At 42.8% G+C, this 12,246-nt stretch overlaps 1 protein-coding gene across 1 annotated transcript in view; it reads right to left on the minus strand.

The window, feature by feature from the left end:
* Positions 1-1,528: 1,528 nt before the first annotated feature.
* Positions 1,529-12,246, minus strand: part of PLEKHA7 (pleckstrin homology domain containing A7) — a 163,538-nt gene continuing 152,820 nt past the window's right edge. The window contains exons 24-27 of the mRNA XM_056851148.1: positions 11,786-11,938; positions 8,315-8,448; positions 7,074-7,216; positions 1,529-1,859 (exon numbers count right to left, since the gene is read on the minus strand). Coding sequence (XP_056707126.1) covers positions 1,837-1,859; positions 7,074-7,216; positions 8,315-8,448; positions 11,786-11,938 — 453 coding nt within the window. The 3' untranslated portion in view covers positions 1,529-1,836. The remainder of the gene's footprint in view (positions 1,860-7,073; positions 7,217-8,314; positions 8,449-11,785; positions 11,939-12,246) is intronic.

Genomic DNA, 12,246 nt, shown 5'->3' on the forward strand with positions numbered 1-12,246 from the left:
ATATGATTATTATTAGTCCATGTGGATCCTATGAGCCTGGGAATCCACTTGCCCAGTCAGGAAGGACTGTTGTGTGTTGACGAAAGCAGGGAAAATCCACGAATGTCAACTCCCTTCTGCTGAAGGGTCCCTGGATCTGACCACTGCCCGCTATTGCTTGGAGTGTCCATGAGTTCCCATCAACACTGGATTTTCATAGTTGCAGCTGTGGGCATCATGGGGCTATTCTTGCATGGATGGGGCCATTTGCCACGGCCTTCTTGTGGACAGTGTAACTTACATTTTAAGGCTACCACATTGTAAATTCTACCACTGGTCCAAATGTACTTTATGTTGTATTTTATAATGAATTATTATTATATACATTCTGTATAAAAGCAACACACTACAGCCAAATGCTGCCAAAAGTGAGTTAAATTTCACAGCGCTAAGAATTTAGAATTTTCTTTTTTTATAAACTTAAACCCAATGAGGACAACATATTAAGAGACTTGCTACCTACACCATTCAAACACACACACACACACACAGTTTTTCAAGAAAGCATCAGCAATTCATTTAGCTCTTTTTCTTATCTTGTTAATGGTCAGCCTTTTGCTGAAGACTCAAGAAAGTACGTTGTTCCAGCCAGAATGTGGGCACAAGATGAGTTAACACAAAAATTCCTAAACTTATAGTTGGGGTGTTTCTTGGGGGGTTTTTTTGTTTTTGTTTTTTGAACTTGTTGCTGAAAACATGAGGGGGAAAAAAGCCTAGATATTTATTAATAAAATGCCATATTCTATTAATGGTTTTATTGCTCATTTTGAAGGCGATGATCCAGCCTAGGCACATAAAGACACGAAAGCAGCACAACAGGGGCCATTACAAGGGATGAGAAGTCTGTGTGTATCTCCAGCTATCGACTTTGCACAATGCAAGTGACTCACAGCCGCTAATGGCCCACTGTGTTCTCTGCAAATGACACGCCCGTGCCTTGAAGAGGGAGGGAAAAGGGAAACCAGGACTCCATTAATCCACGTGGGGGGGCCTCTATGCATGGGCACCATTCCTGCAGCGGGCCTGAATTGGCCCCTAAATATTCCATCGCCTGAATCTTTGTTTAAAAAAAAATGCATTTCTAAAAAAGGCCTGCATTGTGTTATTGGACAGGCCTGGGTCAGAGTTATTATCACAGAAGACCAATTTACTAATTAATAGCAATACGCCCTTTGCAAATTTTATTTCTGCCTTTTGGTGTTTACAGGAGATTCTAGAAACATCAACATTTTTAATAGTTTAATAAGATTCCATCTGATTGTTAATCAGTGGTCACAAAGGCATTATCAACTCTGGAAAACTAGAAAAAGACTCAAGTTATTCTTGCCTAAATGCTACTATGTGCTTAAAAATTGCCTTTTAAAAACAAAAGCAACAACCTGTCTTTACAACATGTATTTGAACTTAAGGATACTTTTAAAAAATCAATACAGCCCTTGGTTGTTTTTTTAAAAAAAAATCTAATATATATTCTGCGTCTAAAAATACACTGGCTACAATCCCACATATTATACCCTGAAGACCTATGGGAATCAACAGGACTTGAGAGGTTGGCTATATGGAGGGTTGTGGCCAATGTTAGTAGCTTACACAGTGCATTAAAAGTGCTATTTATGTAAAAACACAGAACAAAGATACACTAACATTGTTCTCTTGTGTATGTGTAGAAAATCCCTCATTGCAGTTATTTGTACAGTGTACTCAAAGAAAGATTAAGCATGAAAGGAAGCTAATGAAGCAAAGTGTGTGATCTTCCTTGTTGTCCTTCTTCCGGTCGTTGCTGGTTTATACCAGATATCAGCGATCGGTTACTGCTTTAGCTAGCATGGAAAGAAACAGAAAACGGTTAAAAGATATTGTTAAATCGGTTTTGACAACAGAGATATTCAAGATGGCTTGAGTTGGGTTTGTTTTTGAAAGCCTTAGAACGGCAATGCAGATTAAGCACGTGTTTGAAAGAATGTGATCATGGCAGCCCTTCTCTTCCTCTGCTGCTTCTGCACAGAACCACCGAGATGGTGGAGATAGTGCTGGGGCAGTCCCAGCTGTCCCCTCCTTTCTCCTTCCCAGCTGAGCCATGGTGTACAGCTATACTGCAGCTCAGCTGAGGGAAAAGCCTTTTGAAAGGATCAAAGGCGAGGGGGAGGAGATAAGGAGTACAGTTCTGCCATTCTGCCCATTTTGGCTATGGGTGTGGAGTGTCCGCATGGCCACTCTGCTCACAGCCACCATGCAGTTCCTCCTTTCAGCTGGATCAAAGGACGTTTCCATGACAGCCATGAGTACAGATGTCTTTAAAAGGGAGTTAAACAGATTTCATGGAGGGCGGGTAGCCATCAATGGCTGCTAGCCATGGTGAGTTAAGTGAGACTCCCCATACAAAGGCAGCAAATCTCTGAATATCAGTGCCAGGATGCAGTATCGGGGGCAGGCCTAGGCCTCTATGCCCTGTTTGTTGGTCCTCCACAGGAAATGGTTGGCTGCTGTGTGAAATGGTGTACTGGACTGGATGGACCACTACATTGTGATGCAGAAGCCTCTTGGGTGACTTTATTTCCTGATGTCTACCAGATTCTTCAACCCAGAAGGCTCGACATTTCTTGGTCAAAACACTAAAGATTTGTAATGACCTCTTGGACAGACAACCTAACACCCTAGAATGGAGAAACTGGCTATCATAGGTTTAACTAACAGTGCATTCCTCAAATGGCGGCATGCGGAGTCGGCAGGGAAGAGACGCAGCGGTGCCTCTTCCTAAGCCAATTCGCGCACACCGTGGGAACAAAAAAAGCCTTTTCAAGGCTTTTTTTGTTTTCAACGGGGCTAAAAGCCCCATTGAAAACAGTGAGGCTGTGCCTGCTAAATAGCAGGCGCAGCACCGCCATTCCCGCTGCCGAACTGGCCGAACTGGGATAGGGAGCCGCCTAAGTGGCGGCTCCTCCCCCCGGAATGCCCCCCTGTGGGCGTTTTCCTAAACAAAGAATGAGCTCAAAAATCTAAAGCACTTAAAAATCAAAACATCTAAACAAAGGTTTGTTGGAAAAGTCTAATAACATTTCTTATCTAGTTATATTTCCTATATTTATCATGTCAACATGCAAATTATACATTTGCAATTAGATTTTAGCCAAAAAGAGTTTTTATACAGCACTGGAGATGTAAAACTTCCAAAAATGTTAGGAAAAAACAGAAATATATGCAACACTTTCATATCAATTCTAAACTTCATTTACTGTTAGACATGATTTATAATTTCATTAGTGTATAAAACTTTACCATATATTTATGTAATTTAAAAGTATAAATGCTTAGCTTTCTAAAGACAAAATTGTGAACACACCCAATGCCAGAAAGCGGGCTGCTATCTTAGCCTAGGCACCTTAATTTATTCCATTTAAGAGGTAGAAGGGAAAAAATTGACAACACAAAACACAAATTTTGTAATAATGCTGTAGATTGCTTTATGTAGAAATCTTAGTGCTTCAAATTTTGAGTGAACACAATTTGTATTTAAAAGCATTTCACTCTTCCTAAAGGAGAAAATTTTTCATATGAGGTTTTTTTTGTTTTGTTTATGATCCTCAAAATCCATTGGAAACATGGGGAGAAAGACTTTGGGGTGGGGGACTGTTGGGTACTTATCCTATTTTACCCCAGGCCATCACATCTCTAGGTGGCTTTTAAGAAGAAACATTTTCTAAGGCCTACCTGTCTCAAGTACGGCTCTTAATATTATAGAAGCACAAGGTGCAATAACAGTTGATTAGGTAGACATTTAAATTTTTGGTAGCAATAACGTGTTTAACTCATGGCAATGATTTATCACAAGAACTTTGAAATTAAGGAGCTGGCAAATAACATAAAACATTTGACAACATACAGCAGATTTTTCAGCTGTTCCTAACCAAACTGTAATATGGTAAAACTGTATGAATATTTCCCCCCAAATATTACAAAGTCCATCATTAATCTGTTTCCCAAGGGCTCTCATTGGGCGAAAACGCATGGTCGCTTTAGCCTCCTTTATTCCCTGTTTCAGCCAGGATTCAGCCAGGATCAAACGCATGCATTTCGCCGAACGTGTGTTCGATCCTGGCTAAATCGGAATAAAGGAGGCTAAAGTGACCATGTATTTTCTCCCAAAGTCTCAGTCTACATCTGACTCTACACACTGCTTTGCAAACACAGTATTTCATCTACATGTTTCCTAGGTACGTTATTCCTTAGGCTGCTGCTAAGAAGTCAGGTCCAAACATTCAACATTAAATTATACTTTATGCCTTGGTGAGGGAGCAGTCAAAATAATTTCTCAAACTCAGAGCAATTATTGTCTATTCTCATAGGCTCATACGCACTTCAGAAGCAGATTTTGTTATTGCAGTAGGCAAGACGACTTAACTTTGCATGCATTAATTAGGATTATGTTTAACATTAAATTTAGAGTCCAACAATGTCAAAGCATACAGTTAATGGCAATATAGGCAGCCAAGAGCAGTTAGTTCTTACTTTTAAGGCGCTTAGACAAATGTGTAGTGAAATCCATTGCTTAAGGGGAGTGGTTGAAGTACAGAAGGTGAGGGTGCATTAGATTGGTAGGTCATTTGTGGAGCTAGAAGGGATCATACACAGGAATTAGGCACTATGATTTTACATACACACATCTACACCCGTGCGCGCGCACACTGAAACACACACATGTACTAGACAACACAGCAGAGCCACCCTTGGGTGAGCTAAGTCCTTTTAGTATCCTGCGCATTAAAAAGTATACAAATTCTGCACCCCACAAAGCCAGGATCTGTGATTTGATTAACATTGAAAATCTAATCCAGTTACTTATTGGACCTATATCTTCCTGCTTGCAATGAAAAGGGGCCAAAAAAATTACACTGGAGCTTTTGCTCACTTCTACTTTCCATGGGTCTGGCAGACATTGCCCTTAAGTGATGTTGCCGTAAGGTCTTTTCTACTTAAGTAAAAAATTGAGATTCTCAGAATGTACGTATTTTTTTATTGAGCAGCACTGGGCACTCTTATGACTCTTATCTCCCACTGCCAAAGGAGGCTCATGCCTCTTGCTTTACTTACCCCTTCATTTGAAGCGGAGTCTTATACACCAAAGTGGTCCTAGAAAGGAAAACGTCCTTCTAATACTATAACGGCAGGAGTCCTTCCTTAGGCAACTGTGGAACTTTCTTCCCCTAGAGCACTGGTTCCCAACCAGGGGTCCGTGGACCCCCAGGGGTCCGCAAGAACTAAATTAAGGTCCGCAAAACAAAGTTATAAACCCATAATAAATTAATATTTTCAATTAAAAGTTCTCTATTATAAAAATATATATTCAAATATTATTCTAAGTTTAATGTTTAACTAACAGTTATGATTAAAGTTTATTTTCAAATTCTCAGAATTTTTATTTTGAACCTTGGGGTCCCTGTACCGAACAAAAAAGTCGTAGTGGTCCCTGGTCAAAAAAAGGTTGGGAACCAGTGCCCTAGAGGAACATCAGAAACTTAGCCTGGTTGTCTTCCTGAAGCACTGACTCCTCTTTGGGAGCAGACTTTTAATGGCTAAGGTAAAGCAGTCCTTGGACCTTGTTCATTACTATGGACATAGAACTGGGTAAGCAGTCAGTCTCTATTTACCACCAAACCACCAAACACAAGTAGGTATGATAATTTGACTATTGTATGAAGATTTAAAATTGTTATCTGTCCTGACAGAAATAAAAAATTAGCAAATCAAATGAGACAACGGACAGCCTGTTGGGCAGTTTGGAGGCAATGCTGGCCTTGGCACATCAACTGCAAGCGCCACACCGAATTAGTGAGCCGCTAAAGCATTAAGGCAGCTTGGGAAGTACTACTGAGTAATAACATCTTCACCTGCTTCTTTCTGTTATCATACTAGGAGTCTTAATGCATGTTGTGCAAATAATTTTTTCCCCTTTTACCATACTGGGATCTAGGGGAATGCACATACCTAAAATTTCAAGAGCAATTCCCACCAAAAACCAAATAAAACCAAATGCAAGTTTTAAATCTTGGGTGTAGTGTAGTGTTAACAGCCAAGTTTTAGCATTTTATTTTTATGTGATGGCTTTTCTCTGAACGTTCTGAGTATGCGAACAGAAAAAGAGATGAGAGGATGTACTAAAAGAACACAGTGGTGAAGCATAGCGCATGGAGAACAGGGAACACGTATGGACTTTCACTGACAACATGACGGAGTCTGATCCTATTCGTAGTTGCATTGGCGCAGGCAAGCATGGCCTTACATGCTAAACAAATAGCGGCCTTCAGTGCGCAGAGAAGCTACCAGGAGAGCACGTTGTGGTGACAGAGGTTGTGGTGACATCATGCCGAATAATTAATTCTCCAACTTTAAATTTTAACTACCCAACTGACTGGCCTGCTCCCTATCGTTACCCCTCACCTCACACACTGCTTCTGAGTCTTCTAGACAGCGGTGACAATCCAGCTAAATCCTCCCTGCCCCAGGATGTGGTGATGGCTGCCAACCTGAAGGGCTTTAAGAGGGGAGTGGACATTTTTGTGGAGGATTGGGCTATCCATGGCTATACTAGTCATAATGAATACCAGTCATGATGCATACCTATTCTCTCTAGTATCAGAGGAGCATGCCTATTATATAGGTGTTGTGGGAAACAAGCAGGATAATGCTGCTGCAGTCGTTTTGCTTGTGGGCTTCCTAGAGGCACCTGGTTGGCCACTGTGTGAATCGACTGCTGGACTTGATAGGCCTTGGTCCGATCCAGCAGGGCCTTTCTTATGTTCTTATGCCTGACAGAACAGATCGATATGGCAGAGGCAAACAGTACAAAACAGACAGTGGCTCCCGTATTCACTGCAATACACCCAAACGACTCTAGTTTGCATATTTCCTACCAGTGCAGACATGGTTTTTCACTGGTCCACACTGCTGAGAAGTATCACAGAATCTTAGAAGTCGTAGCAGGAGGAATAAGAGATCACATTGTCACAGACGTCGCTTTATAAATAACTGAGCAATACCTGCCACCTCCTTGCTCCGCTGAGAGGCTTCAGAAGCCAGTGCGTATGATATGGTAATGATGCGCTCTTGTTCTTGCAACTGTGAATCTAAATTAGCTGAGTTGCGTTTGTCCTCCGAAACTGGAAGCTGTAGGTTGTGCATACTAGGAGGAAAACGGGGGGAGGGGGAGGGACATTAACCTTAAGTGCATCCCATGTATACAACATACACACACGCTCTAAAGCCATAGTCCAAAATAAAAATGTCTTCAGTGTTTAAGTGGTTACATTACTCTTGAAAACTTGGGATTCACCAGAACATGGTGTTCAGTCTGTGGATCATGTTTGAACTTTCCATTTTCCAAAAGTGGTAAAAATATTTCACAGCATTAGGAGAGAGGGAGGGGAGGAAAGAGAAATAATCTGCTGTTCTTTTGTTTGAACCAACGTCATCTGATTATCAGCAACTGTGGTGCAGATACATGAGCGGAAACAGTTCTGATGTATGTTAAGTGGTTTAGCTGATCCTGGCGGTTCCCAAACTTCAGTGCAAAGCAAAGTGTAAACCAGGTATAGAAACACAGGAAGTAACTGCTAAAATCTGGAACCATTGTTGCCAAGCACACGGAATGCTGCTGTAAGTCCTGTGTGCGCACACCACTCACACTAACTGCGGGTTAGATCCAAAGAACCATAAGCAGAATGAAATAAAAATGTCAGAATTGTTCCATAAATGCTTATGCTGGAAATTCACTCAGTGCTAGTACTATAGCAGTTAGTTGTTTCTGCCTGTGCAAGAAATTCTGCAAGCCGCTGTGGAATCTCTTTGCATCAGTGTTTGTCTCTCATGGCCCTTTCTTACATACCCAGGGTAATGCCGATCGCCACTTTGGGGGCAGGAAGCAATTTTCCTCTTGGTCAGGGATCCTGGAGGTTTTTTTTTTTTTTTTTGGACATCTTCTGGGCACAGAGTAGAGGGTCACAGTGTGTGTGGGGGGGAGGTAGTTGTGAATTTCCTGCATTGTGCAGGGGGTTGGACTAGATGACTCTGGAGGTCCCTTCCAACCCTATGATCCTATCATTCTCGTGCAAACCAAAGTACAAACATTCTATGCAAAACATGCAATTGGTTTCCAGTTCATTTGCTCTTATAAATATAGTACATGATATATAAAATTATACTTCTGTGATATGATACAGGAGTACTGGCTTCTTTCCATTTGCTAAAAACAAACAGGATTCACACAATATAGAAATCTGACCTTGATTTAGTAAGAATATTCTTTATTTTCTCTGCCTTACGGAGCCTTGCTGCTAATTCTTCTGGAGTGAGGGGTTCTTCAGGCTCCAGCTCAACATAACGCTCTGGAATAGCAACCTTTTCAGGTTTTGATAACTAAGGGTGAGGGGAGGAGAGATGGTTATCAATTGGACATTCTCTTTAGATATAGGAAATTACAATCATCTGAAATCTGCAACACAAAATCCACAGAAAAACAGGCAAAACAGCCACTTTAATATTTCTATTATCCCCTTCTATTAGTTCTGTGAGATTTGTAACATAATATACTTGTATGGTTAATTCTAAATGCTCTCCCAACATTTTCTCAATTTTTAAATACTTTAAAAGAGTAGAATTGCTGTAGCAATAATTAGAAATTACATTAGAAACACCGAATTTTCAGAATGTAAGACTTTATACGACACTAACTAATGGCTGTCACCATTGGAATGAATTAGAATGAAAACTCATTTAGAATGCAGCCAATCTGCTCAGGTAAATCATTTCTCTCTGCATATGCTTGAACACAGGTGTTCCTTTACTCTCTTTCCCCCTCACAAATTTTCTAGCTTCTTAAGAACTGCATGAACAATTCTAGTGGGCTGCTCTGTGTTTAAGCGGCTTCCTCTTTGTGCAGGTAAAGAAAGGAAATCTGGGGTGAGACTATGGCTTAGCGACCTGGGAGATGCTTAGATGTGTTTTGAAATACAGAAAGCTTGGAGAAACAGAGAGTGTTTCGAAATAGAGAGAGAGTAACAGGTCTTTCCGCCCAAGCTAGCCTGATCTCGTCAGATCTCAGAAGCTAAGCAGGGTCAGCCCTGGTTAGTATTTGGATGGGAGACCACCAAGGAACACCAGGGTTGCTGTGCAGAGGAAGGCACTGGCAAACCACCTCTGTTAGTCTCTTGCCATGAAAACCCCAAAAGGGGTTGCCATAAGTTGGCTGCGACTTGAAGGCACTTTACACACACACAACAGGTCTTTCTTCCTTGCTGAGTAGTCATGAGGAATGGGAGAGGGCATCCCTTTCCATCCCATGTCATTAAGCCCACGTGATTAAGCCTCAGACTTGAATGTGATCTCGGTGTCCACGTGGCTCAAATAAAACTGTTAGAATTTCTTAACCCGCTTAAGGAGTTGAGCGTTTACAAAACTTTACATTCAGGGCAAAGGTTTTCTGTTCCTTCCTATTCAAATGTCAGATATGCCTCCTTTAACCACTAGGTGGCTCCACAGCATTTCAGAAATATACTTAGAAGTCAAAGCACCTTGACTTTCCCCCACATAGACTAGAGTGTATAAGGAGAGTTCTCTTTTTGTGGACAACACAGTGATTCAGTTTAGACAATTGGACTGTATTCAGGGTTTGAGCCCCTGTGTTCCTCCTTCCTTTTTGCATGTAGCTTCACTTTCAGTTTAGCACAAACCGCAATGCACAGTCACGTCTGAAGCAGCAAACTATATGATTCACACTTCAAACCATGGTTCCCAGTTTGGGCTTGGAGAGAAAAGAGCAAACTACAGTTTGCCAGTTCAGAACTCAAGGAAGCTACGGCTTGCGCTAAACTGCAAGCCACATGAGAGAGCGAGGAGAAGAAAGATGGAGAAAGGCCATCGTACGCATATCTATAGGAAGAGACTCCTACGTGTTTCCCTTGCAAAAAAACTCCCCAGTAAATGCTGATTTGATGAAAAACAACAGAAAAAAAGACATCAGTGGATATCATTTAGAAAATGGGAATTTAGACATTATACATAATAAGTGGGGACCCGCAAGAAACTTGTGGGAACAGCTATCCCATTCCCCCCCACCTTTGCTTCCTCCCCACTCCCCCTACTTCTCTCAGTCTCTCACTCTTTCTTCCTCCTGCACCCTTTTTTTCCCTCTCTCCCCCTTGTCACTTTCTCTTTCTGCCCCCCCATCACTCTTTCTTGCTGCCCCCCCTGACCACTCGCCTGCTTCCTCTCCCCCTCCCACAGCAGCAGTGGTGATGGTAGCACTCCAAGCCACCCAGCAGTCCCACCCCCCACGCACACACAGCAGCAATGGCAGCGGTGGCTCTCCTGGAATCACAACGGATCTCCCAACTACAGAGGTCAGTCTCCTTTAGGGCTGCCAGCTCCAGGTTGGAACATTCCTGGAGATTTGGGGGTGGAGCCTTGGGAGGGTGAGGTTTGGGGAGGGAAGCGACCTCAGCAGGGTAGAATGCCACTGACTCCACCCTCCAACGCAGCCATTTTCTCCAGGGGAACTCATCTCTGTCATCTGGAGATCAGCTGTAATTCAGGATGATCTCCAGCCTTCACCTGCAGGTTGGCAACCCTAGTTCCCCTGGAGGAAATGGCTACTTTGGAGGGTGGAGTCTGTGGCATTGTACCCTTCTGAGGTCCCTCCCCTCCTCAAACCCCACCCTCCTCAGGGGCCACCTCTCAAATCTCCAGGAATTTCCCAACCTGGAGTTGGCAACCCTATCTCCTTCCCACCTTACAGCCAACCTACCTTTATCTGCCACTCTGTCTTGAACTTTCTGTCTCCCTTCCCCCTACCCCTGCGGCCTCTATCTTAGAAAACTACAGTCTTTCTCCGCAGTGGGGGCCCAAAGCAGCTTACATTAGTTTCCTCTCCTCCTTTTTATCTGCACAACAACCCTGTGAGGTAGGTCAGGCTGAAAGTATGTGACTGGTCCATAATCACCCAGCGGGCTTCCACAGCAAGATGGGGATTTGAACCTGGGTCTCCCAGACCCTGCTCTGAAGCTCTAACTGCTACACCACACTGGCTTTCATAGGGTGGCTGCTACTGAACAGTAGCAAACAGCCAGGCCTAGTTGAGTCATGCAAGTTGGGAGGTATCAAGTCACCCAGAGGTTGCTGCCAGGCCTTGGCTTGCCGACTTCCAGGTGGGACCTGGAGATCTTCCAGAATTACAACTGAACTCCAGACAACAGAGAGCTGTCCACCTGGAGAAAATGGCTGCTTTGGAGGGTGGACTCTATGGCATTATACCCTGCTGAGGCCTTTTCCCTCCCCAAACCCTAGCCCTCAGATTTCACCACAAAATCTCCAGGCATTTCCCAACCTGGGGCTGGCAACCCTAGCCAGGCCTGGCCCCAGTGAATCTTCTCTCAAAGACCAAAATAGGCCTGGAAAGGGCTACGCCCCCTCCCCCTGCCTTTTACTGACAGAAATGGAAGCCTGGAATCTGTGGTGGCCTAGTAACAGCCGCTGAGGGAATCCGTTGCTTAAAGTTACAGGCAATCCATTTATCATTTTTGCCGTTTTAAAACTCCTCAATGTATTTTTTTTTTTACATTTCAAATAATTCTGCAAACCTGGGGCCCTTTTCAGTTTGTAGAAAGACCTGTCTTGCTTGTTCACAGCTCCAGTCACTGGATTTAAGTATCCAAAGATTTGCCGACCGCAATTAGAATATAAGATGACAATCTCTTACCTCTTTGCTAATATCTAAGGTGTAATGTTGAGGTTCTAGGTCTTCTTCTGTCACCGATACAGGATCAACTTTAAACCAGCTATTCTCCTCTTTTTCTTCTGGGTGTACCGCCCTTTCCAGTAGCTGTAAGTCAAATTCTTGCTCCCGCTTCCACTAATGACAAATAGGAAACAATTAAAGCTTGCCCACGGTGCTCAATATAATTTGTACAAACGTTAACTATTATTACCTCAAATACTGGCTTGATGAAATGGGAAACTAGAACTTACCATAACATTTCCTTCTGGATGTTCACTTGATGGCTGTCCTTGATGGGGTACTCATTCTCCCCAGCCAGCAGAGGGTAAACTAATCTCAGCAAAAAGGCTCTAAACATACTGAGGTTACGGACTCACCTTTCATGTCAGGAATCACGCATACATTTCAAACCTAGCAATCTTAATGATCAAATGAACCCCTAA

The sequence above is a fragment of the Euleptes europaea genome, chromosome 6 (assembly GCF_029931775.1).
Source record: "Euleptes europaea isolate rEulEur1 chromosome 6, rEulEur1.hap1, whole genome shotgun sequence".
NCBI lineage: Eukaryota > Metazoa > Chordata > Lepidosauria > Squamata > Sphaerodactylidae > Euleptes > Euleptes europaea.